The sequence below is a fragment of the Hippoglossus stenolepis genome, chromosome 17 (genome assembly GCF_022539355.2).
Source record: "Hippoglossus stenolepis isolate QCI-W04-F060 chromosome 17, HSTE1.2, whole genome shotgun sequence".
NCBI lineage: Eukaryota > Metazoa > Chordata > Actinopteri > Pleuronectiformes > Pleuronectidae > Hippoglossus > Hippoglossus stenolepis.
In genome coordinates, this window is record NC_061499.1 from 6,384,482 (window position 1) to 6,406,211 (window position 21,730).

Genomic DNA, 21,730 nt, shown 5'->3' on the forward strand with positions numbered 1-21,730 from the left:
TATTTCCACAGATTTAACAGGCGTTCAGTGCGTCGTGGAGGAAACCACGGCACCGCGGAGACGCCTTTCGGAGCAGTAAAATGTTTTAAGCTGCTGCAAATGCATCACGTCGACAGTTATCTCTTGTGAGCGCCGAGCTGCTTCCATATATTCACAGATCAGCAGATGCAAAGATGGAGCTGTAACTCCTGGTCGGCCAAATCACGTGCGCACACACACACACACACACACACACACACACACACACACACACACAATCCAATCCAATCCAAGCAGTCAATTGTTCTCTATTAAGACGTCCTTTGTCTTGGGAGTGGCGGCCTTGTTGCCTCGCTGAGACGTCCCGGGCAGCGGTGACTTGGCTACAGTGCCGCCGCGGCGTATTGACAGTACAGGCGTCCCTAGGAGGTGACAAGGACAGCAATTGATTGGGCCTAAATGAGAGTGAAGAGGCAGATTGATTGCCATCGATCCGCTCCTTCCTCCAGCGGGCTCCTCCATCTTTGATTATGACCACTTTACACCCAATCAAGTGTGTGCGAGCCGCGGCGGAGGAAAATCCCATCGAGAGGTATTAGCTCCATTTGCGAAAGGTTGTAATTACGAGAGGATGTGAGGGCCCAAGGTCAACGTGCAGCAGGTGCCATCAGGCTGCACGGTAATAATAGGGCTTCCTCCTGCTTCCCACTGCAATTTAGTCATATAGGTAATAGGTTATGGGAAGATGGTGTGTGTGTGTGTGTGTTCTGCGGAGGATGCTCAGTGCATAATAAATGTTTCCATAATAATGGCCCGAGGACAGGCAAACATCTAGCTGTGATGAAACACAATCATTAGCCATGCAGATTGAAAGATAACAGCGCTCCTTGATGCTTTTTTCCACAAATTTTTTTTATTGAAAGCTTCATCAGAGAGAGAGAGAGAGAGAGAGGGAGAGAAAGAGAGAGAGAGAGAGAGTGAGAGAAATAAAACAACAACTCATAAAACCCAAGTCGAATCTTAACATCCACAGATGTACAGATAGTTTCTCAAAGATCACACACACTGAGCAGCGTGTGCGAGGCATGACCACGTCCTCCTCGCGCCGACACAAAGAGAAAGTGAAAAAAAAAAAAAGGGAACGGAAACAACGGAAAAAGAGAGAAATCGAAACAAAAACAAAAACACAAATTAAAAACCGCTCTGCTGTCCTAATAAATAGTTCCTCTATTTGTCCAGTAAACGAGTCCCGTGCCAAACACACTCTCCGTGCTGGCCGGCTCTTTAACAATTTGGTCGGCCATTTCCTCGTTCGGACGGTTGTGATTTTCTCAGGGAGCTGTATGAACTCCACGCTGGCTGGCTGCACTCCTGGGGTTGTGTGGCCAATCGATAGCTCTCATCAAAGGTGGACCGAAGCATCAATTAAAAAGCACAGGGGCCTCGCTCTTGTGGTGGGGGGCTAGTTTGAGCAATCTTCCCACTGCATTATGTGTGTGAAGAGTGGGTGTGTGTGTGTGTGTGATGAGTTATTGAGCTCCGGTTCTCCTTCGCTGTGAGAGACAAGATGCGAGAGTAACTCTGAACTACTGTTTTCCTTAACGCACGAGAATCAATGTCAGACGGCTCCAGTCAAGGATGAATCTGCAGAGAGCCTCGCAGCCAGACTGTGTGTGTGGAGTTTGACATGTAACGCGTCTGATGAGTCGAACCCGTGTGACGCCGCGGAGGCCACGACACGTACGTGCACGTCAGATGCAAAGATGGAGGCAGTGACTGTTCTGGAACAGTAAGGGATGCATCGAGAAAACGGGTTTTTCTTTTCTTTTCTTTTAAAAAGGCAGTTAAGTGAGCACCTCGCCTTGAAAGACCGACACCGGGGGAAAACCAGGATGACGGTTCAATCTCGAGATCTGTATTTATCAGGTATCTGAGAGGAGGTGAACTCACAGAATATCTGATTTACCTTGTAGAGTGTGTGAGAGGCTTCCTTCTCTCTGCGTCAAGATTTCCAGATAAATGTTCGACCACAAAATACGATGCTTCTCACTACATTTTAAACTCTAATGACATGATTGCATAAACTTTACTCTCTGGGATCACGGCAGCAAAAGAAGATCATCCTGAGCACCAGCGTGTTTCATGTTTACTCAGCAATATGAACGACGTCCCCACGGAGTGAGATGACGGCAATTTGACCTTTAATCCAGGACGCCGTTTCACAAAGGTTATGAACAAACACTGCGACAGCGCCTTTTGCTGGTGTAAGAGTCAAATGTAAATCCTCTCCCGCGCTCAGTGTTGCGTATGTGTCATTTATCGAAAACACGTCAAATTAACTATGTCGATGTCGTGATGCTAATTATGGCTTTTGTGTTGCAAATGAGGCGAAGTGAGCCTCTGGATCTCTACAAAACACATAAGGAAAAGGTGGAAAAGGATGAGTGACGGGTTAGAACAGACGGAAAGGATTCTCCCTGCGTGTGATGGTGCAAGACAGGAAGAGGGTGTGCTGCTAATTAGCGAGAGGTCAAGCTCGTCACCTCCTGGAATTCTGCAGCAGGGACGTAGCGCTGCAGGAAGATGGAGAAACTCCAGGATGTGACCATCTTAACCCGGCAACATCATCTAATGACCCCCTCTTTCTCTCACATGCACACGCACATGTAACCATAGCTTCTACTCGACTTAACCTTAACCTTTAAACATGTCTTCACCTTAAAAATGAAGGATTTAAGTGATGGAGTCTGGCCTCTAGTCCCCATAATTTGACTGTGTAAAAATTGAAGTCCTCACAACATGAGTTATGCCTCCACCACACACACATGCACACACACACACACACTGTTTCTCCCTTGGCGCAGCTGGCTTCTGGTTTGTGCTGACACATGGGCTGACTGGGAGCGCAGCGTTTCTGCTAAAGCCTCCTTAAAATTGCAGGCATGCCTCTCGTGCACTTGCACAAAGGTATTGGTATTCTGCACAGGAGCATTATGCCATTGTGCTATTAAGAAGAAGCCATTTTTTGTTTGTTCAGTCTGGTTATCTCTCAGATCTCCGTGAAATATTAGTACCGTGCACCCAAAGCAAACACTCAGAGAAGCACTTAGAGCTGATAGTCTTTGTTGTGCGTTTTTTTTCCTGTAATCTCATGACTATTTGTAATCCTATTTCCCGTGATGCCATTACGGCTGAATCTCAGGCCATTCGCAGGACGCTCTGTTCCCCGATGTGCAACCCCTGCATTACGAGTCCTATTAAGTTCCAAAAATGTCTTCTGCACTCTATAAAACAGCAGCCGTAAAAGTCTGGAGAACTTGGGTTATTATCGCCGTATTCATAACCTCGCTAGGAGTTGAACTGTTAGCACGCACACTGACTAACACACACAGACACACACACACACACACACTAGCTTAAAACTGGTGAAGTTATCGTGTAGCAGCGCTGTCGTTTAATCGGGACACTTAACGATGATTAACAAACAATGAGTTCATGCATCGACGAGCAGACGAGCAGTGTGGGCACGTCCGGGGAGCTCGGCACCCCCGACATTTGTCAGCTGCTGGCTGCTAAAGACTGTAATGTGGCAGAGACGTATTCATCAGGAGATAAGAGCAAACCATAGCCTGGAGGCAGAGTGAAAGCAGATGTTGAGCGCCAGATCAGATTAAACGAAAAGGGCAGGTGTTGATTTGATTGGACAATAAACGGCTGAACGATCACTGAGAGGCCGCTTGAAATGGCGCGCTTGGCTTTTGACCTCGGCCGGCGGGTGGAAGACGTGAACGTGCAGCAGGTGTTTACAGTGTTGCTGAGGAAAAGGAAAAACCACGTAGGAGAACAGGAACCCGTATCCCTGTTGGTTTTGTGTGTGGTCATGTGGAGAGGTGGCCTGAACGATCAGCAGATACAAGCCCGAGACCGCTTCCTCTTTAGCACCATGGAGCAGCTTGGATATTGTGTAGCATCTAATTAGCACGTTTTTATCAAGCTCTCCTATGTGCTTTGCTGTTTTTAAACCATCACGTTGATCATTTGGAATCATTTGGAAGCTTTGTTGAAAAGGCACTCGATGTACAATTTGATTTGTTGCGAACAAGCGTCGCCACACGACTTTGCCATCTTGTCAAACAACCCAGCGCCGGACTTTTAGGTCTGAATGAGTCGCATTAACGACAGGAGCTCAATTACAATCGTCACCAAACAAAAAGCCCCTTCTCTGTTGGGAAGAAAAGGGTCTTTTGAGGGACACTGGAGTGGATCCTATTGCCCCGCAGGGAGACAAATTGGGCCCCGTCAAGCCTCATTGCGAGAGTGACTGAAATTGGTTTGTGGTTCTGCTTCTGCACCATCCAATAAAGAGAAGAAACCTCAGAGAGAGAGCGAGAGAGAACGAGAGAGAGCGAGAGCGAGGGAATGACAGCGAGGGAAAATGAGAGCAAAGGAGCCCGGCCTGGCCATGGCACATTAATGGTGCCAGTGAGGCAGGGAGAAAACGGGGGCCTTTTTAGTGCCGGAGCGCTACAGTCGGGGCAGGGCCGGACACACACTGCTCCTGACACACACACACACACACACACTGCTGTAATCGGGGCAGAAATGGCCGCTGCCCCCCACAGGCAATTTCTTCAGGGTCAATCCTCGGATGAAGCCGGCGAAAATCTCGCACAGCTCCGGGATGTAAAGACCAGATGAGATGGGTCGGGGGTTGTTTGTGCAACAAATTGGGACAACCAGGGGCGTAACTGACACTCAGTGGTGGTGGTGGGGGGGCTGCCATCAACATGTTGTTATGGCTGGTGAGGAGCCTCCTCAGCTCCCACAGGTGCCCACCCTTAAACAAACTTCTTTTCGACACAGAGCGAAGGCAAAGCAAAGTTTCCTGGGTTTTAGATGAAACCTGCCGGAGTCTCTGCTGGTTTTCTATCAACGTCACAAAGACGAGAAGATGACAAGACGTCGCCGGCCAAGAAATATCCAAACACGCAAAACCAAATAGGGTCGTTTTACAATGGGGTTTGTTTGAACTAAACAAACCAGGTACAAGGAAATTCCCAGTCTTTGTGCTAAGATTAGAAAACCAGCAGCTGCTCCAGACATAACTGTGATATCAATCTTTTAGTTGCTTTGAGATCCTTGTCGAACATTTCCTCCTAAAGCAGTTGCTTTAATGCCATAAACATGTTAGCAGGGCCATTAGGTGCCGTAAAGTTTATGCAATCATTGCTAAAGCCTGTGTTTGTGATTATCCTGGAGCGAAACATGCAGCAAACACCACTCGTCTGGAAATGTGAGCAGATAAATAAGTGAAAAACACGACCTGGGTTTGGTGATGACTGCGGAGATTGAAATGAGGTCAAACAGCAGCAGGGAGATTCCCAGTTCAACACTGACGCTCAGTATGTTGAGTTAGTTACGGTTGAGTCAAAGAGATAAAGAGAGACTGAGGACAGACGTCACTGAGAGGACAAAGCCGGAAGCGATGCACTGACGACCACGTGGAGTGTAGCGAGCGACGTTCTCCCAGAAAATGTTTCCTAAGGTTTTCCCTGCAGGATCTGAGAGAGAAAGAGTGTGTGTGTGTGTGTGTGTGTGTGTGAGAGAGACAAGCGGAATGCACCCACGGTGTGTGAACGCAGCGTAAAAGTGACAAGACATAAAGAAATGAAAAGACGAGAAGAGGAGTTGGAGGAAAAGGATGTTTGGTAGGGCTGCCAACGGTTGTATCACACATTTAAATACTGTCTGATGGGTGTGTATGAGTGTGTAAGTGTGTGCACGTGTGTGAACATACTGCATGTGTGTGTGTGTGTGTGTGTGTGTGTGGTGATAGCTTGGACAACCGTGGAACATTAGCTTAAACCCGGTGAGAAGATGTAAAGAAGAAGGATAGTAAGGACTGGTCCGGCCATCAAGGTCAAATAAAAAAAAACAAAAAAAACAACGACAACAGCAACAACAACAACAACAATATCAACATTAACATCAGCAACAACATCAACATCAACAACAACAAAATCAAACTGGAAATGAAAAGGAAAGAAACAAAACAAAAACCAACAAAAAAAAAAAACTCTGCTTCAGAGTGTCTCTTCATCTTTGGTATAAAAATGGCCATCCACGGGCTGCATTTGATCCACAACTAGGAAAGACTACAGAAATTGTCAACAATTTCTTCTATTGCTTTTGCACTGATTGGTTTAAACCGTTTAAGCTCCTACTGAATCTACTGTTTTTATTTCACTGCCAGAAATATTTTTCGTAGTTTTTTGTACTTTTTTTTGGTTTTTTATTTTATTTTTTTCAAGTTTTCTTCTTCTTTTTTTTTTCTCCTCTCTTTTCTTTTTTCGCAGTGTGACAAGCAAAGCGGGCTAAAAACATCTTTAAAGCTCATAAAAAAGGGTAAAATGTGGCAGATTAAAAAGCACTAATGTCGTCGACAGCAACGTTTCGCCATGTAAAATAATAATCATGATAATAAAAACAAAAGTTCAGCATTTTGCAACAGACTGCGTCCACAGTGCAGCGTGTTTTCTTATGTTTTCATTTTTTTATCCTCGTGTGTTGAAAAATCTCTTCAGAGCTTCATCTCCCCCCCCCCCACCCCCACCTCGAGTCTTTTTCCCCCCCAAACAGACACTTTGTTTTTCTTCTGACACTTAGTTACCTCTGACATAATAATTATCAAAGTTTTCTTCTAATGAAGAAAAGAAAAAAAGCTCTTCTCTATTAAATCTGTACAGCTTATGTGATAGATTCTTTTTTTTACCTCCTCCTAACGGCAGCTCGCCCAGTGTCTCGCTCCCTCCACATGGCGCGAGACACTGATCCCGTTTGCCTTGTATTTTTTTTTTTTGTCGTTTTTTTTAAATCTTTTTCCCTAAACCAGACGTCAGAGTTGAACTCCGTAAAAAGTTTTCTGGCGCCCTTCAAATTAAGGCCATGAAGATTCAAGAAAGAAAAAACACTTTTGTTTTCAAATATATCTAGAAAACTAAAATTTAACACTAGAACATAAAAAAGAGTGAAAAGAAACTGTAGCTTAATATCTGAGGAAGACAATCTCTGTGTGTATCTCAAACTTGACTCCCCCTCTTCCAATTACAAAATAAACTTCATCACCTACCTGCGCATTCAACCCTTTTTTTTTGTTCTTTTTTTTATTGGTAGTAGAGAATTTTCTTTGAGAAACTTTTCAAGCTTCAGCCCAGCCCCTCAGGCAGGTTCCCAGACTAAACAATTTCACTTCTTTGCACTGTGCCCCTGCAATTTTTTTTCTCTCCATCCCCTCACTCAGCACTTCGCCTCCTTTCTCGTGTGTGTGTTTTTTCTTTCTTTCATTCTTTTTTCTTTTTTTTTTCTCGTAGGCCAGGTAGGAAATGAAAAAATTGTCTCTTTTTTGGTGCCTGGGCAATCTGGAAGCAATCTCTTTCTATTCTCTTTTTCCTCACATTCACAGTGCAGCCACCTTCTGTCTCAAGGCAACGCTGTCACAGGAACATTCGCTCAGGCCGTTGCTATCTGATGAAAGAGGAGAAAACAGACACGGAGAGAGGGAGAGGGGGAGAGAGAGAGAGAGAGAGAGAGAGGGTGAGCGGCTGTAATCAAAGCACGATATTACAAACACACAGGAGTTAAAGAGCTGACAGCGCAGGAGGAGGACTGACGCTAAATGAAACATGTTTAACGGTCGTGCAGAGGGTCAGAGAAGCTGCCGGCATGAGGAGCAACTGACAACAGCTGCCAGGACGGATCTAAGTCATTTTATAACAACAACATTCATTTTAAGATCAGTATTAAGTGCTAAGAAACTTAACAAAAACATTAGTCAAAGAGAAACTAGCTCCTCATGACTAGGTGATAATATCCCCTCAGTTCAACGGATAATTCACAGGCACGAAACTGGATTAACTTAGAGAGTGAAAAAGCTGTTTGTAATTGGAAAAATATTTTAATGATCTAATGTGAGTTAACTAAAAAGTGAGTGATATGAAAATCCTCAACATTTAACTTTATATATTATCAATGGAACTGTTTATCTTCTAATACGTTTCTGGAAATCAAAAAGAGAAATTCTAATGATGAAAATAACCAGACAGCAATATGCTGTAAATATCTTTAAAGGCATAGATGCCTTGGCAAAATATTAAAAATCTGTATGATTCATGGAGCTTTTAGATGTGAACTGAAGATCCTAACTATTAAAATGTAATATAAAATACCAAGAACTACATAAAAGAAGTTCCAGATATTTTCCATCTTTACGTATGAAAACAGCTTTATGTCATATCCCCCTCCTCCGTGTGCTTACGAGTTAAAAGTATAAATAGCGAGAGCATGGCGTGTCTCAAAGGATGAACTTACTTGGACTGGTATGAGTAAGCAGGAACATGGTCGGCACCACTGTCCACCTGCATCTGTTGCTGCTGGCCTGCCACCTCCTGTGATGAGGGAGCCACAGACTGGGGGGAGGCGTCCGTCACCACTCCCTGAGGACACACACACACACACACGGGAGGAACTGTGTCAGCTCCCACCTCTTAACAAGCGTCTCCCTGCAGTGATCAGCACTTTGTAAGAAGTGTGTGAGGAGTCAAATTCTGTCCTCTTCTGTCGACTCGTTACATAAAACTGTTCCACTTCCTGTCTGAGATCGTCAGGAAGTTTATGTTGATCATGTCCAGATTAATTAATAACAAATGTGTACAAAATGATGTGATTACTGTGTGATAAAGATTTAGTTTCACACCCTAAAGAAAACTATAAACAATATCTGTCTTAACACATATAACAATATAGCAACACCCAGAGGACAATGGAAATACAAATCATATTGTGTACTCTCAATTTGATTGATATGGAAATATATGTAATATGGAGATTCACATTGTACACTACTGTATACCTGCCTAAATATATATCTATATGTATTTTTTTACTTCAATATCTCCTTATGCATATGCACAAATCCAGTTTACGTCCTTGTGCCTTGTACTGTTCTCTACCCATAATATTCTGTCTGTAGTGAAAGGTGTTTATTATGTACATTTTCTCTGGATTTTAATTAAATCAAATACTCTCACGTGTCTATCTGCTGCTGTAACAGGTGAATTCCCCCAATGTTGAAGTTAATCTCATCATATCATATTATCCGTGTTGAGACTTCTTTAAGAATGCCTCTGTGCACTGACTCCATCACAACAGCCTCCCAGCCCTCTTATGTGTGGAGCATTACCAATGGCCGCCATCATCGAGTCATCTCAATCACTTTTAACAAGCTCTCAAGGATACTCCGCCCTGTCCATACATCAGCCCTCCAGACACGGGCTGATACAGTGATGTACGCCCCCGCTGCTGACGCTGGCATTGAGAGCACGACAGCGAGGATGAAATAGGTAAGAGGCGCCGCGGGCTACACTGCAACTACATCTCTCTCCTCTGTCCGACTCCTTCACGAAGGAGGACTGCAAACTTTCTGCGGAGGAGGTGGTGGTGGAGCGGGGGGAGTCTGGGAGGAGGGGGGAGGAGCGACTAATGGCTCTGTCAGGGGGAAACTGTCATTGTGCGTGGCTGGTGGGCGAACCGGAGCTGCATGGCTGACGGATGTGTGTGTTCCAGCTACCTACCAGCTCCAACCGGCTGTGGGGGGGGGGTGGCAGAAAGAGAGAGGGAGAGAGAGAGAGAGAGAGAGAGAGAGAGAGAGAGAGAGAGAGAGAGAGAGAGAGAGAGACAGCACCTCGGGCACTGTGTCTCACTTCAGCTCCTGTCATCTGATACACGACTGATAGTCCATCTGAATACGACCGCACTGTCAGCCAGCAGACAGCCGGCCGCTCTGCTCGCCCGCCCGCCCGCTTTCCACGTTCATCATTTCTCAGGCTGCACTGCCCGAACCTGCCAGGAGCTCAGACAGCCGCCGAACAAGTGACAAACTCTGCACCGCACTTCCAATGTCTTTCCCGAATACTGTAAAACTTCTGACTCATCCGGCTTTCGCTCGCAGTTTGTTTTCGTCGTCGTTATTTGCTGCTGCTGCTGGTGCAGCGGCGGGGAGGCCATTTTATTTGGGGAGCGTGAGGGCAATTTACAGCACACTTCAAATGTCGTCCATCTCTTTAATGACTGTTTCAGTCTATTGTGCGGAGCAGCGTTTAGAAACGGCAGAGTGAGTGCTTGTCTCTGTGAGTGAGTGGGCTGTCAGCTGTAATGCTGTCCTCCTTTGGGTAAATGTCAACAGATTTCTGATTACCGTTAATCACCGTGTGCATGAATGTGCGTCTTACTTCGACAGGGACGGCGGTTGGAGGCACAGGAGTGTACTGGGGAATGTAGGTCCCTTGCATAGGCGCCGCGGCGGCTGCAGCAGTCATGTACTGAAACACAAACAAAAGAAACACACATCATAAGCCTTGCACATAAAAACTCCCGCTGCTGACATGAAAACACCAAATGCCAATCCAATAGCAGACAAGAAACACTTTTCAGGTATCAGACACTGATATTGCAAATTCCCTGCAAGTTTTAAAAAACAAGAGCCTGCTGTGCCCTCAGCATCCTTCGGAGGGCGCTAAGAGAGTATGCTCAGCAGAGCAGAGCAGAGGAGAGTGTGTGAGGTAGACGGAGGAGAAGGAGGAAGAGGAGACCTGCTGCTCCACCAAGACTTCACAGGCAGGCAAATGCACCAGGCCACGGCTGAGGAGAAGATACAAAAAAACCCCAGAAAAGCTGAAGGGAAAGAGGGAGACGGAGAGAGAGAGAGAAAGAGAGAGGGAGAGAGGGAGGGAGAGAGAAAGGAGGAAGCAGGAGGTCTGTTGCCTGTGGCCTATATTCCTTTAGTCATGGCTGCTCTGGCTTTTAACTGGGTGCTCGCTCGCTCCATGAAGGCCATTTTACAGATGTGACACAGGTTTGGTTACATGACAGCCACGGGGCTTTCACATGCAATATGAATGAGGACACGGCACTTTGTGTGAGGCTCTTTCCTGGACTTGCTGTGAATGCACGGTGTGTGTGTGTGCGTGTAGTGAACAAGCCTGAATTGCCAGTGTGCGACTTTTTTAATTAACACATGTCGGTGCATAAAAAATGACTTACAACTGTTTGTCGTCCAACTGTGCATGTGCATGTGTGTGTTCCCCTGTTTGCAGCTGTGAGATGGGAACCTACGTGCGTGTGCGTGTGTGTGTGTGTGTGTGTGAGCAAGACAGACAAAGACAAAGAGGCTTGGAACGATAATGCTGCAGTACGGATGTGATCCCAGATAAAAGCCACCAGGCTGCGTCCCCGCCTCTCCTCGTCTTCCTGCTGCTTTTCCGGACCGAGAAAAGAAAAAAAAGGAAGTACAATCCCCTATTTTCTGTCTTATTTTTATTCCTCTGCCCCTCAGCCCCTCTTGCCAATGCTAAAAAGCGTGGCAGCAATATGCAGTAGGAGGCAGTAATGGAGGGGTTGTGCCGGGCTGCGGAGCCTTTCTTGGCCGTGGGCCCGGCGGTGGTGGTGAAGTGTCATTACCGGCAGCGTTGCTAATGGATCGGGTACGGCTCCACCGCTCACCGCTAATGAGAGCAGCTAAAGGCCATGGACATGGGTGATTAACTCCCCCACCGTCGCCACACATGGCCAGGAGGACGCCCTGGGATGGATGCTCATGTACCGTTCGTATGCGAGTGTGACTGTGTGGGTCTGCGCGTGTGGATTTAAGGTTATCACATCTTCGGGGCTGTCACACTCCAGGACGGGGGGGTGAGGCGACATATCCAGACTTCCTGACACACTACCACATTACCTCTCCGTGTCATCCCTTTTTCCGTCTCACCTTCCTGTCACCCCCTCCCCTCGCCCCCCCCCGCTCTCTCCCTCTCAACCAGCTATCGTCTAAAAGGGCCTATCAGATTGTTGAAGTGACCTTCTCCCTGGAGAATCTAAACCATGCATACCAATTTTCATCTGGACTTTTCTTTTTTTCCTTTTTTGTCTTTGCCTCCCATTCCCCCATTAACTTATTCAGCCGACTCACCTGTGAGGGCCGCATGAAAGCAAATGAAGGGAAGAAGGAGATAATTAGCAATATCAGAATCTCCCTGTCAAAGTAGAACGTCGATTTGAAATGTTATATTTCTCCGCGGGGCTGCAAAAGGAATTTAAATTAGATTTAACAAGAAATTTTAATAAGATAAGATTTTTTCTTCTACCATAACCATTAGTTAACCTATTTAATGTGGCAGGTTGAGCAGGGGCATATCTCTGCACCCGCTGCCGTGGCGTGTCACAGGCATGTCAAGCCTGGCGTCTGCGAATGGGGTTGCTATGGCGATAAAGATGATTTTTGTCCAATTTTCAATCTTTTAATATTTCCCTGTCCAAAGTCAGGGAGCAGGTTTGTGCAATATAAAGCATCACTAATTGGCAATAAATGGGGTATCGCACACACACACACACACACACACACAGCTGTGCCTGAAGCAGATGGCACGTGTGTGTGTGTGTGTCTGTGTGTGTGTTTGATGAACAGGAGGATTGAACAGTTCCTTAACGAGGCCGGTGTGAGGAGACTCCTTAAGTTTCTTCTCTGCCATCACTCTCAATGACACACACCTATAACTACAGTATAAAGTCACACCGCAATGCAGCAATGCTCGGATGAAAATCCATAGAATAGCCCGCACCGCTCCGGAGCCGCGGTGGTTCGGGCCTCTGCACCTCACTGAAGTACGAGACGATTTATGTTTGGTGGCTACGAGGACGACGGGGGCAGTTTGCTTTGTGCACATCAACATGAATATTAGTTCTTCTCAATGTAGCACGGCACGTTAGCATGCTTAAACGTTCAAATAAATCACCGCCTCCTCTCTGTCTGTCACCCTGCCTCCATATCCATCCATCCCCCGCTGTGTTGACACGCTGTTCTGTCACATCGTCGGCAAGGTGGAGGATAACAGTTGGTCAAGGCGAGAGCAAGCAGCCACTCAGCTGAGGTTATTAATGGCAGGGCGGCGTGGGGATGGGCTCTGATGACTATTGATCTCAGCTATGGCGCTCGAACACGATGGGAACTATTGGAGCTGCACACCAGCGGCCGTGAATCACACTGCTGCACCACTTAAACCATAATAAGCCCTCCATATCTCGGCCCCTCCACTTTGTTATCACCCGGCCTGAAGAGATTTACACTGGCAAAATCAGTGTCATCTGTTAAATCACCTCTTTAAACGCACTCTTATCCGCAGGGTTACTGTTTATCATTCTACTATTTTAATATTTACTATTTCACACTGAGGAGCTTTTGACCACCAGTAGGGAGCAGATATTCCCCATTTTGTTTGTCTTGTGCATGCACAGAAAAATGCACATTCCTACTAATGGTTTCCTAATATTCCATCGATTTACAATGTCTGCTGCTGCTGGAAAGTTACGATGATGACGATGAGGTTTGTCACTGCGAGTGAAACCTTTTTACGTTACACAGACTCATTCACATATTGATCTGTGCAGCTTTAGGTTTGGCTTCGATGCTACAAAGGTAAAGAAACACAAAATAAGCAGTAAACACTTATTATCCAGTGTTTCAGGCCCAAGGAGTGAGGACACTCGAGAGTCTGCTGCATACTAACTGGGGACTTACGAGACAAACTTTAAACTTTAAATTTACTGCATGCATTTTAATATCAAAAGAATACAATTTAGTCAAGAGCAGCCAGTTCTTGCACCAGAGTTCTTGGCTACAGGCCTTTAAACACATTGGGGACACATTGTAAATTTAAAGAAAAGCCACAAAAGGTTGTTCCACCCCTAACAACTACTTTCAAGGTATTCGGCATCAGCCAGGTGTCAACGTGTGTTACCTCTCGAACGAGGAGCCGCAACGGAAGAGAGCACGAGCCGTCGACTTCCATGACTGAGTACAGGTTAAATTTAGCGGTGCACATTTAGGGAGATGCAGAATAACACGCTGCAGTTCCACTCCCCCCCCCCGTAGAAAACCAAGGGAATCCGCCCGGATAATAGAGGCAAGCGCTTCACACAAATCTGTCTTGCAGCGACACAGGAGCTGTCAATCACCGCTGTCACCATGACAACGGAGACCTGGGTTCTACTTGGCATGACAGGAATAGGATGGAGAACACAGAGGGAAGGTCACCTCTTGTCATGTCAAACACTATGTCGCTCACACACTAACGTGCACACCGACATACAGTACGTACACACACACATATACTACAGTGACAAACGGAGCGTGGGAGCATCCAACACATGCACAACAACAACGGGGAAGTGAAAACACAGGATATGAAAGATAGAGTCCTGTTAAATGGTGAGAGCTGTGAGATAGTAAATAAATCAGTGATGGAGCAATATGCACCAAACACGGTGAAATAAATCAGCGAGGGGCCTGGATGGCATGTTTATGTGTGGCATCCATAAACAGCGAGCCTGAGGTTCTTTAACATTCAGTAATCAAGTCGTTCAGCACACAGACTGAGCGGCCTGACGACAGACGCTGGTGAAAACACAACAGTTTTCTGGCGAAAGCAGCTAAATTCCAAAGCAGTGACCATCAAAACGGCACCAATCCACGCTTCCTCCTCGCCACACCTAGTTTAACAGGCCAAACCCTCTGTGCCGATCCGGCGCAAAAACAACACGCACTTTATCGGAAAGCTACGGTCACCGCACCAGCGTCGCAGCCGGGGCGGACCGGGAACATTTGGTTCTCTTTCTTGGAGAGAGAAGAGGAAGAAGCAAGCCACAGCCAAACACAAACAGCCGCAGAGAGTCGTGGAACAGCCAAGAGTATTTCTGAGGTGTGGCTCCTCCTCAGTGGCCACAGGCTGTTGTGTTAAGTTGTTGACTTTGGAGACGCTGCCCGTGGCAGGTGCAGGAAGCTTCTGTGGTGAGGTTAAGTCACGTGACCAGCGGGGGCGATCAAAACAACAATGTGTGCACACTTGAGGAATGTTCTCTAAGAATATGTCAAGTCCAGTTTACTACACGAGTTACTAACAGACGCTGGTTCCCAACCTCTCTTTTTACTTTCTCAATAAGGCTGTATATAACAGGGCGTCCACATCTGGCTTCAGAATTAGCATCGTAGGAAACGTGTCTCAATTCCCACAGATGATCGAGTGTGGCATAACGTGTGTGCAGCGGCGCAATTGAAAAGTTATGATACACAGCACATTGCCTCGGGAAAGCTAAGCAGGCAGAAAAGGGGGGGCGAGGCAGAGAGGAAAGAAATAAGAGAGAGAGCGAGAGAGAGAGAGAGCGCCTTAACCCACTTTCTCCTATAACACAAGCCATCAAACATCAGAAGCCATCATCATAGATTAGCCTGTCTCTAATCCTGGTTGTTAGCACAGCTGGGGCAGATTAGGGAGGGGGCATTCCTGACAGAGCCAACATGGCGTCACAGTCGCTGACAGCTCACCTGGAAACACATGGGTAACTGTACAATACGGCACTGTTTCAATCACGCCCGCTCACACAAACACACACGGAGAGATCAGACGCAGCGCCGGAGCAAAGCTGCCGGCTTGCTTGCCCCCGGGCAGCAGGGTTAGGGCAGGAAGTCGGGCTTCAGAACTGTGTGACACCTCTAAGTCGACTTGATCCTGAAAGAGGGGACGGGGGGCGGTGGGTTCCTGGTCTAGGGGCCGGTGACCGTGGGCATGCTCGTGCGTGGAATAAGGAAAACTGACGGCGTGATAGACTTGACGTGCGATTTAGAGAGCGAGGGAGACGGAGAGTGTGAGAAAGAAACAGAAATTAGAGGGTGAAAGTGAGGACGGCCGAGAACAGAGGGCCCCGTCCCACCGCTAAGCCTCACAGGAAATCTGTTTAATGTGGAAGATCAGGGGGGAAATATGCTCTCTCAGTGTCTGGCAGTGGATGCATGCAGCGTAAAACAAATGATACGGCAGCTCCATGGCAGAGCACATGTGGCGACAGACTAAGAAGGTTTGGCTCGCTCGGAGAGGAAATGTAAAAAAATACGCTATTACTCAGTGTGTACTTTGTTCCCGGACTAAATGAACGTTTGTTTCTGGAAGATAAAAGGTCTCCACTCGCTGCTGCTGCTGCTGTAACCAAAACCTACAGTGTAATAGACACAGGCTGTTTTTATTTCTCAACTCTGAAGAGTGGGTGTAGCCAGATATTAAATATTTTACACTGCTGGATTTGTATGGTTAAAAATAATAACAGTAAAGTGAGTCTCCATCTTTAAATGGACTTGTACCGACCCTGAGAATATCTCAGACCAGGGCCAGTGCTTTTACTGCACTGGCAGCGTACAGGCTACCTTCTACCAATCAACACATTATAGTCGTTTCAGACAGGAACTCTGGAAAATGTCAGAAAAAAAGGAGTCTGGACATTTACCGCACTTTGCCTTTCACATGTGAAGAACATTCGGTCTGTGACATGTTAGAAACCAACACGCCCACTCGCCCGCTGTGAATTTTCAGGATATCGTCCTGCTGCATTTTCACATTGGGCTCACTTGGATGTTTTCCAGATATTTTACAGGGGAATTCACTGGAAAATGTCCGAAGCAACTGACTGGGACATTTGTGTTCTCACATACAGCCCCCATACATATATATATAAATAAAAACTAGCTTAAAATCACAAAATGTTTAGTAAGGCTGTGTAAATTGCTGGATTATTAAGGGCTAACATGCTGTAAACAACATAAATGACATTAGTTTAATGTTGTTTGTGAAGAATCACCACTTGGAGTCTGAAGACAGGAGCTGGCGGATGTAAAACCAGACTTGGGCTCATGTTTGGATGTTGGTGTAATGTAAGTGTTTGATTGCAGCGCGGGGAGGAGAACTCACACTTCCTGTAGTGCCCAGGGACAGATGGTTCATCTGCTGGGCGAGAGGGCCCATCATGCTGGCAGGCTGCATGGACATAGTGTGGTCCATGCCTGGCGTGATCACTGCACCCTGGTGGAAAAGATGGGGAGAAGGTTGAGAGGAAAGCAGGAGCATGAGAAAACATGTGCGTTGTGTATTTTTCTGTGTACATTAATTCTGATTCCTTTTGTTATATATTTTTTTGTTAAAAGCAGGATTACGGAAAATCTACTAAACAGATTCCCATGAAAGTTTGTGGAGGTGTTGGGCCGTGACCCTTTAAGGAAGAAGCCATTCAAATTTGGTTCAGATCTGGATCAGGCACCAAGCAGTGCCATTCTAGTTTCAGCATCAGTCCCCTCAAAATGCAGATAGGTCAGGCTTTAGTTGAACTAAGTGGCCGAAGAAGCTTCTTGGACGAGAACTCAAACATTTCAACTTGTCGACAACAAAGTCCAGTTGTCCTCGAACCAACTTTTCTTGGACGGCCACAGCAAAGCAAACATAAAAGTCAGTAAACAAGCGAACTGAATTCACAAGTGATGTGAAGTATATATATATACTGTATATACAAGAGCATATAGACGAGAGGATGAAGTGTAGGGGAAACCCGCGGTGGCGTTCAGGGTTAATGGAGGTGAGGCAGGAAGCTGCTGGGCGAGAGAAAGTAAGCAGGGGGTGAAATCATCAAAAACAAAAGAATAAGAAGAGGAAGATGGAGAAGGTGTGGCTGAGGAGAGGGTTGACATGAGGACAACACATGGACGGTGTCAATGAACGGCAACAGCACACGGGGACGTTTGCAGGATCAATTCTCACTATTGTCTTTGGTCCATCACATTATCAATATCTGCTGCTGATTATCTGACAATCTCTCTCTCTCTCTCTCTCTCTCTCTCTCTCTCTCTCTCTCTCTCTCTCTCGGGCCTCCCCCTCAGGGTGTAACGCGTGCGGCGTGTTTTCCCTGGCGGCCGGACGAGAACGCTGGAAGCCTGTTTTTTCACGGCGCAGTGGAACATGAGGGAAAGTGATGAAACCATTGTTGCTCTTTCATCCCTTGTCATGATAGCTCCATTTCCCTGGCACTGAAGCCTCGGGAGGAAAGCATTAAAAACCCAAGCTTCCTCTGCGCCGGCTCGCCTCTCTTCTCACTCTGTGTGTGTGTGTGTCAGTGTGTTTGTGGGTGAGCCTGCAACACACTGTGTGTTACAGCATTCGTGCACGAGTGTGAAAGCGACTGACTGTGCTCGTGTGCGCTTATATGAGCGTGACTCTCTGATGGTGTGTGCATGCGGGTGTGTGCACCCCACTGGCGACTGTGTGTGGGCCTATTGGAAACCAAACTGTGCGGACGCAGCCTGTCAGAACCGCTCGGCTTGTCGACTCCCTGCATTCACAGCACAGATAACTCTCTCTCTCTCCTCCTCCTGTCCTCTTCCTCCTTCCTCCGCGTACTCAAACTTCACGTGATCCTTCCCAGAGTTAAAACTCCACATAGAACAAAAAGTGTTCAAACCTAAACGTGTTACAACACAAGTGGTTGGACAACTTGTCATTTTAGAGATGGAAAATCAGATTCTCAGCCTTTCGCTCGTGTGAAAATGAGGAATGTGGAGCATCCTGTGAAGTTATACTTTGGGTTTCACAAAAACAAAATACTTTATCTGTTGGCTCATCAGCAAAAACATTATCATAAGTATCAGGACTTTGAAAAGATTGTGCAAGAAACTGTCAAGTTGAAGAAAAGACAACACAGACTGTGAAGAAATTGTCTCTTTTGTGGAGGAGGAAATGTCAAAGTTTCGTATTTTCTCAAGAAACAATGAAATTGTTTAGTTTTTTTTTAATTCAACTTCAACTTCACATGCTGTTGGGTGTTTTTTGTTTTAAAAATGCACAATATTTTATTAAACTGATCATATGCTTTTCTGAAACAGTAAAAGTACAGTAAATACTAACTAAAGATTTCAAAATCAATGTATCGGAGTAAAAACTCTTTCCCATCATGAAATCTAGTGAAGTAGAAACACAAACTTGCACAAAAATGGAAATAACTGGCACTTAGTTCGGTTCCATCACAGGCTGCTACAGACGGAGAGAATAGGAGAGAGAGAGAGAGAGATAGAGAGAGAGAGAGAGGGAGATAGGGAGATAGAGAGATAGAGAGAGAGGGAGAGAGAGACTGAGGACAGGGGAGAGATGATTAAGGAGAGAGCTGATGGAGGTCATGAGGAAGACGAGAGCGAGGAGAGACGACGGGGGGAGGCAGGAGGGAGAATTAGAGAGAAGGGACTCACCGGGAGGGAGCGAGACGAGACAAAGAAAGGGGAAGAAAGAAGACAGAGGGTGAGGAAGAGGGAAGGAAAACGAAAGAGAGGAGTGGGAGGAAGGCAGTCGGAGCTGTGGGCTACCTGTTACTGATTCAGCCTCTGACAATGCCTTTTATAATGGGAAAGGGAGAGCAACGGAAAGGCTTAATTCACAGACGTGTCAGGGAGAGTTAAGCCGATTTGTGATTTCGATTTTCTGTGTTTGTGAGACTGAGTGTCTGTGAGAGAGGGGTTTTTACTGTGTGTGTGTGTGTGTGTGTGTGTGTGTGTCTGTCTGTGTGTTATGTCTGTCTGGTTGTGTCTGCCCACTGACTAAAGAGGAAGGAAAATGAGAAAGAGACTGACACAAACAGACAATATATGTTTTTGATTTGTCCTCCGTGTGCGTGCATGTCTCCGTGCATCTCTCCGTGCGTGTGTGTGTGTGTGTGTGTGTGAGAAAGAGCAGGATAATCGATGCTGCAGACGAATCTGTTCAAAATGTATGTATGAAATGTATGCACATATTTTGGGGCTTGTATATGTGTATATGTGTGTGTGTGCGCGTGCCCGTCTAAGTGCATGTGGCTGTAATAAAAACCCCATCCTGCTGAAGCTGGTATTGATCCTGCTCTGGCCAGAGGACAGATGATATCAGCCCCCACGTTGTTAAAGACGTTGAGATGCACTCTACGACCCGAGACAATGTACAGTAAATAAGAGATCTTGTAAAAATCTTACAGCCGGCAGTGTTTTTTAATGGCCGCTCATTACAGAGTAAATAGTGACGCTCAAACTGATGCAACGCTGATCCGTATCAGCGGATATCGGGAGATTTGCTGAAACTGTAAAACAGGTGGGACAAACACGTAAATGTCACACGGTGTTTTTAATCGTCTGATGAAGCTGCAGCATCTCCTCACAGGCTGCAGGAGGTTTATGTTCCTGTCTCTCTCTACATGGAATAAAGATGCAGTCAGGCAGTCGAGTTTACCAGAGGGGCAAGAAGAGTCGAGATCCTTTACTTTAGCAATTCACACCATTGTGTTAAAAAGACCATTAAAACTAAAGGTCCTGCATTTAAGGATTTATTTGATCAAAAGTACTCAAAGTACAAAAGTACTGAAACTACTCATTATGCAGAGAATAACGGACTCTGTGAGTATTTATTATCTATTATACTATTGGACATTAATGCACAAGTGGTGTTTCACTTTTATATTTGGCTGACATGGAGCTAATTTTAATCTCTGTGTCTATACTGCTGGGTCCTTAAAAGTCATTGCATTTTATCAGGTAATATTCTATTCAGTAAAAAGTGCAGCACACCCCCGTGAAATTTAGTGAAGCAAACTAGCATAAAAACTGAATTAATCAAGTAGTGAATGTATTTAGTTATTCATTCCACAACAGCTAGTATAGATACATACTAAATACATAATAAATAAAAAGAAAAACAAGCAAACTTAAAAATTGCTATAACACTATTTGTCTGAAAGATATGCAAAAGAATTACATATCATATTTATATTTTACTGACTATATATATATAGTACTATAATTTTTAAATACTATATCTACTTTGTGAAGGATGCAGTTGAGGGTAATTCCTATAAATTTCGGACTTTATTAGAGTAATAAAACATGTAATGAAGCATTAATCAAGGTAAATAGTCAATTATCTTCAAAATGTAAATGAAAATGAAACTTATAAGTGAGAGAAGCTGAGTTATTTTTGTGGAATGTCTTCTGCAGCAGCTCCGGATCATATCGGCTGATTCTTACGACTTTAAAACTGTGCATCAGCATCAAAAAGACAGATCAGAGCTTCCCCGCAGCTTTGCTCATCTCCATTACTGCTGCAGGTTATAATATCCAACATTATTGCCTCCCTACACTGTTGCTTCAAACCAGTGTTAATATATCGCTACCTTCAGGCGGTGGCAGTGCCCTCGCTGCATGTGAAAACAGCCCGAGGCCACAAAAGAGAAGCTCACGCGCCGATTCCTCCCGTCACAGGCCCTAAAGTTTCACTGCTCGCTTGTATGCATCTGGTTATTGAAAGAAAGTGTAAAGTGTTGTTGTAAAAATCGATCATTAATCTCTAAAAGCCTGCAACGCAAGAGAGCCACTAAAACCAAAAAGACAGAGGGGGGCAGTTGTGTTCCTGACCCCGTCGCTCCATGAAAGTGGACCCTCGCTTTATCTGACAGTTGATTCCTCTGCATGTGAGCCTCTGTGGTTTGGATGCCTATGGAGGTGTGTGTGAGTGTGTGTTAAAATGTGTCGTGCACCCTGCAGGACACTTGCAGAGGTGTTCCAGCTCCAGTGTGTTTCTGCTAAAGCCCCAGCTCTACATAGTGACACACACACACAGAGAGACTAAGCCTGTTCAGCCAGTGGTTATCGGTGTGGAGGTCCTGGTGTCACAGAACATCTGCAGATGATTGACTGGTAACTGCATGCAGCCATGAGGCCTCCCAACCTGTAGCACAGTGAAGGTAATGAAACTGTGTCCATAGAAACCACAAAAATAACAAAACAGTTTCTAGTTATTGAATGTGAGTGTAGATATTATGT

The 21,730-nt window shown here is 45.7% G+C and overlaps 1 protein-coding gene across 3 annotated transcripts in view; it reads right to left on the minus strand.

Annotated features, from left to right (window-relative positions):
- Positions 1 to 870: 870 nt before the first annotated feature.
- The window catches only part of rbms3 (RNA binding motif, single stranded interacting protein), a 260,118-nt gene continuing 239,258 nt past the window's right edge, over positions 871 to 21,730 (minus strand). For 2 of the 3 annotated variants that reach the window (XM_035182376.2, XM_035182377.2), the window contains 4 exons: positions 16,821 to 16,931; positions 10,266 to 10,355; positions 8,347 to 8,471; positions 871 to 7,503 (listed from right to left, as the gene is read on the minus strand). In XM_035182376.2, coding sequence (XP_035038267.1) covers positions 7,500 to 7,503; positions 8,347 to 8,471; positions 10,266 to 10,355; positions 16,821 to 16,931 — 330 coding nt within the window. In that variant the 3' untranslated portion in view covers positions 871 to 7,499. Of the gene's footprint in view, positions 7,504 to 8,342; positions 8,472 to 10,265; positions 10,356 to 16,820; positions 16,932 to 21,730 lie in introns of those variants that run through there. The other variant, XM_035182378.1, reaches the window with a different exon arrangement.